This window comes from Salvia hispanica, chromosome 1 (genome assembly GCF_029641045.1).
Source record: "Salvia hispanica isolate PSC_SH4W2 chromosome 1, Shi_PSC_v1, whole genome shotgun sequence".
Classification (NCBI taxonomy): domain Eukaryota; kingdom Viridiplantae; phylum Streptophyta; class Magnoliopsida; order Lamiales; family Lamiaceae; genus Salvia; species Salvia hispanica.
In genome coordinates, this window is record NC_142692.1 from 43,597,777 (window position 1) to 43,602,593 (window position 4,817).

Here is a 4,817-nt window from a genome sequence, read left to right on the forward strand (position 1 = left end):
ATGGCATCCCCAACAACTTCGACTCAAGATTATCATGCGAGCCCGGAGACTCCACCTTCAACTGGTGGTAAGTTTATGGTTGACCGTTCAGGATCAAGGTTATGTAAGAGTGTAAGAACGATGGAAGTTCTTGCCGGCGGGCCATCTAATTTAGGAGCTTCGGTGAGAGATTGCAGAAATCATGTTGACAAAATGCGGAGGCTAAGACTTGGAGATGGAGATGCTAATGCCATTCAAAAGATGTTTAAGAGGCTACAACAAAATGATAGTGACTTCTTTTATCTGATCGATATTGGTGATGACTCTAGACTTCGCCATGTCATGTGGATTCATCCGTGGAGTCGGGCTGCATACCAGGATTTCCACGACGTCGTGAGTTTTGACACGACGTATCTCGTCAACCAATACAACATGCCCTTTGGAACTGTTGTGGGGGTTAATCATCACCACCACTCCATTCTATTAGGATGTTGTCTATTGAGCGACGAGCGTGCAGAATCATTCAAATGGTTCTTTAGGAATTGGCTGGACGCAATGGGAGGTGTTCAACCGACGGCAATTTTGAGTGATCAAGATGAAAGTATTACGATCGCATTGAGAGAAGTATTGCTTGGCAGCATCCACCGCTTCTGTTTGTGGCATATTGTTTCGAAGAGCTCCAAGAAATTCAGAGGTATCGCTAATTTTGAAATGGCTTGTTTAGATTTCAATCGAGTGATACATACATGGCAGTTTTAGTATTCCGGAATTTGAAAAGAATTGGCTCGATTTTCAAGTTAAGTATAACTTACATGAAAATAGTTGGATCAAAAACTTATATGAAATAAGGCAAAGTTGGGTGCCAGTATACTCAAAGCATATCTTTTGGGCTGGCATGATGTCGACTCAAAGAAGTGAGTCGATGCATGCATTCTTCGATAATTACATCAATTCGAGGAGTACTTTGAAAATCTTTGTTGAGCAATATGAGATTTGTATCGTTGATAAGATTCGGAAAGAGCTTCAAGCTGAATATTCGACGAAGTGCAGGCCTATCACTTGTGTTTCAGAGTTTAAGTGGGAATCACAATTTGCTAAGGTGTATACTAATAATATCATGGAGCTACTTCAGAAACAAGTGAAGAAGATTTGGAATTGCAATCTCATTTTGTTGGAGTCAGATAGTAGCTCAATTGATAAATATGATATTACCGAGACACGTACATCGAGCAAGTATTCCTCTCCCAACGAGCTACATTTCATGGTTGAGCATCGACCTGCTGGGGGCTATTTTGAGTGCAATTGCAAAAAATTCGAGAACAAAGGTATTTTCTGCCGTCACGTATTGAAGGTTTTGGTATTCAAAAAAATTGAACATGTCAGTGAAAGATATATTTTGCGGCGTTGGCGGAAGGATGTATATAGGCCACATTTTAGCATTTCTTTTGCGGGTGCATATCCACACATGTCTAACGAGTACAAACAATTTCAAGAGATGGAACAAGAGTTTATAAAATGCAACAATTTGGCAATTGATTCGGAGGAGAAAATTAGTTTTGTCAAAGATAAGTTCAAAGAAATTCAAAGAGATCTTAAGAGATGGAAACCTGCCGGCACAATTTCTCTTCGAAGCCAAAATACATCTGAAGCAATAGAAATTGATGCAGGTGATATTCCTATTTTAGATCCGGTTGCTGTCAATCGCAAAAGGAAGGCCAAGGACTGCTCGATTTAAAGATCCAGCTGAAAATAGGAAAGGTCGTGGTCGTGGTCGTGGTCGAAGTGGAGTTCGTGGCCCTTCGGTAAGTTGATATTCCTATATTTTGTGTTATAACTATGTGGCATATGCATTATATTGCCACGAGTTTAGTTGGTGGTATGGAATTTGAAATAGTTACTTTGAGATTGTTCTGGTATGCATTGTTTAGTTTGCAGAAACAATTTATTATTGTCTTGGAAATCCATCTTGTGAAACATTTGTTTTTCATATGTTATTGATATCAGAATTTAAGTAATTTGGTCTTGATATCTTTGGAAGAATGTGCCTAAAGTTTTATTCTGTTCCTTTGAAGTACTTGATGTTTTTTACATATGATTGATTTTTTCTGCAGTATGAACTGTGTCAACCTGGCAAAATCTCTCTTTCTTCAAAATCTCCATTTTGATTAGACTCTGTAGATATTTTTCTGCATTATATGAGTTGCAAAATCTCTGTTGTTCTGATTTCTGTTCATAAGGTGATTTTGATTGGATTTAATTTCATTATGGATGTTGAGCCTCTGCAAATATTTTTCTGCATTGTAGTAGAGTTGTGGAAATCTCTGTTTTTCTGAAATGTGACTCCAAGGAGTGAGGTAAAATTATAAATAACCATGGTATTAAAACCATTTTTAGTACACTTCAAGCCTGGGGGAAATTTGTTTTATCAAAAAGTATTAGATTAAGTGTATCACCATGCAGAAATAAATGAACAAAACTCCGGAGAAAATAGATCTGGAGATGGACGAGGCACAGGCTTATCGACAATGGTTTCCATCAGCTCGTAGACATTGATCCATCCCTCTGCCTGAGGTGCAGAATATGGAAATTCTCCTGTTGCACACTCAAGTAGAACCAAACCCAGGCTCCAGATGTCACTTTTATAACTATAGGATCTCCGATGATTCTCTCTGGCTAAGCACACAGAAGAACAAAAATAGAGAGTTCAGAACAATAATTCACTCATTGATCTATTTAGTTTGCGACATTAAATCTCAATGACGAGGTTTGATCTAGTTCACTTCTTATCACAAATTGAATAGTTCAGATCTATTTTTGTGATATTAGATGTGAAGTATATTAAAATTTGAAATGCATTCATATAACATGGATACAACTAGTGGCGGATCCAAAATTATATTTCATGGGGTCAGAACATTGTAAATAAATGAATGAATAAAATATTTAAATAATTAATACTTATAAAAATACATTATAATTTAAGGGACATTATCTTTCAATGCGAGCAATAGTAGATTCATACGGATATCCATATTTAAAAAATGACTTAGAAATCGGAACCGGAACCGATCAGAATTCTAATGTTATTTATTCTTATCTAGATTCTATGAATTTAAATTTGGTAAATTGATGTAACGAATATCTATTTTGCATTCCAAAATAGCATCAAAATTGTGAGATTAAATCTTGTAAAATAATTATTTATTCAATATATTAAAGTAAGAGGTATCTTGCATAAAATCTTAATTAAATCAAAGTAAGATGCAACACAATATATACAGAGGAGCACTATGGTGATGCAAAATTTAAGAACTTAAAGAATCAAAATTTTGAAACTAAAGAATTAAAATAAAAATGATGAAATTCTTAGATGAAAACAGTAAACTCTATTAGTATAAATATTCAAATTTCAATTTAATTTTTGATGTGGTGAATTGAGCTAAGAACTATAGTATTTTATAAAACAAAAGATAATTTTTTAAATATATTTCAAATATTGAATAGATAAGCTAGGAAGATATTATTATTTTTTGATGGAGGTGCAACTGTAACATTTTAAAAATTATAATTTGAAAGAAATTATTTTTTTAAAAATGGTATGGTAAAAAATTAAAATTCTAATCATAATATTATCAAAATCAAAACCTCATATCAATTATTATTAGTATATCATATATCAAATTTAACTTGTTTCATGATATAGTGAGTAAAGATAAGAACTTTAATGGACTATTTTATATAACAAAGATAAAAAGTTAAACAGATTAGTTAGGAACATGTGATTTTTTTTTTATCTAAGTTTAATTGTAACATTTCAAGAACTAAAAGTTTAAAGGATTAAGATTTGTGAAGATAAAGTGAAAATGATAAATTTCTGATATTTGATATCGTAAACTAAATTAGTATTAATATACTTATCAAATATGTCAAATTTCAATTTGTTGCGTGATATATTTTGATTTTGATGTGTACCTAAATGACTGATTTTTCCTTTCAGAATGTGCATACTAGCACTGGAAAATATGGAATTATTTTGATTGACTAAATATATGATGAGTTCGTTTAGAATTTTTCAGTTGGGGAAATGATGGTGTAAATAAAACATATAATCCCAAAAGTAGAGTACTCGGGAAATTTAATTAAGTTAATTATATGGTTGAAAGAATAATTAATTAAAGTTAATAGGAGTATATGGAGAGAAAATTATTTTTTGGAAAATTCAAATCAAGGTGTATCTATCTAGGGAGTTGGGAAACTAAACAACTCTTGGTTTCCTTCACATTCAAACGTATACACCAACAGTCTCCTTCCCTCATCTTCCCTCTCAGGTCAAGACAATCATTCACAAATTGAGCTGGGGAGGGGTGAAGCACATGCCAACAATTTTTTTCTCTCTTTTTCTACTGTTAATTTTTTTAAAAAATTTTAATATACAATCTTCAGCCCTTCCTAAAGCAGGGCTATTAAAGACTAAAATTATTGAACATTGAATGATGGAAGAGGCTGAAATGAATTATTTCAAGTCTCAACTCTTTTTATTTATTTTTTTCATTTCAGTTCAATTAAGCAAATATTTATGTTTTGACAAATTCTAATATTACAGTATTAGTATATACTAAGCATAAAAATATAAAAGTAAATATGATGGGGTGAATGTTAGAATTTTGTGATTTAAGTTTAATATGTTTGGGCTAGAGTTTGTAATGCTAGGATTAGAGTTTGACATTTCAGGTCGGATAATTTGAAGTCTCAAGTAATATTTATTAGCTTTTACAATGTTTTTGTAAGACAACATTTTGATTTAATTAATTGAAATTTTAATATTTCTGTCTATTACT

At 32.5% G+C, this 4,817-nt stretch overlaps 1 protein-coding gene across 1 annotated transcript; it reads left to right on the top strand.

Annotated features, from left to right (window-relative positions):
- Positions 1–1,714, top strand: LOC125220607 (protein FAR-RED IMPAIRED RESPONSE 1-like). The gene is made up of 2 exons (XM_089061893.1): positions 1–673; positions 777–1,714. The coding sequence occupies exons 1-2, from the start codon at positions 1–3 to the stop codon at positions 1,712–1,714; spliced, it is 1,611 nt and encodes a 536-aa protein (XP_088918019.1).
- The last annotated feature ends 3,103 nt before the right edge of the window (positions 1,715–4,817 follow it).

What these genes read in the sequence shown, in the direction of transcription:
- LOC125220607 (XM_089061893.1), top strand. Translation starts at nt 1, where the DNA reads ATGGCATCCCCAACAACTTCGACTCAAGATTATCATGCGAGCCCGGAG. An exon ending in GAGCTCCAAGAAATTCAGAG is followed by an intron (nt 674 to 776) that starts GTATCGCTAATT and finishes TCGATTTTCAAG; the next exon opens with TTAAGTATAACTTACATGAA.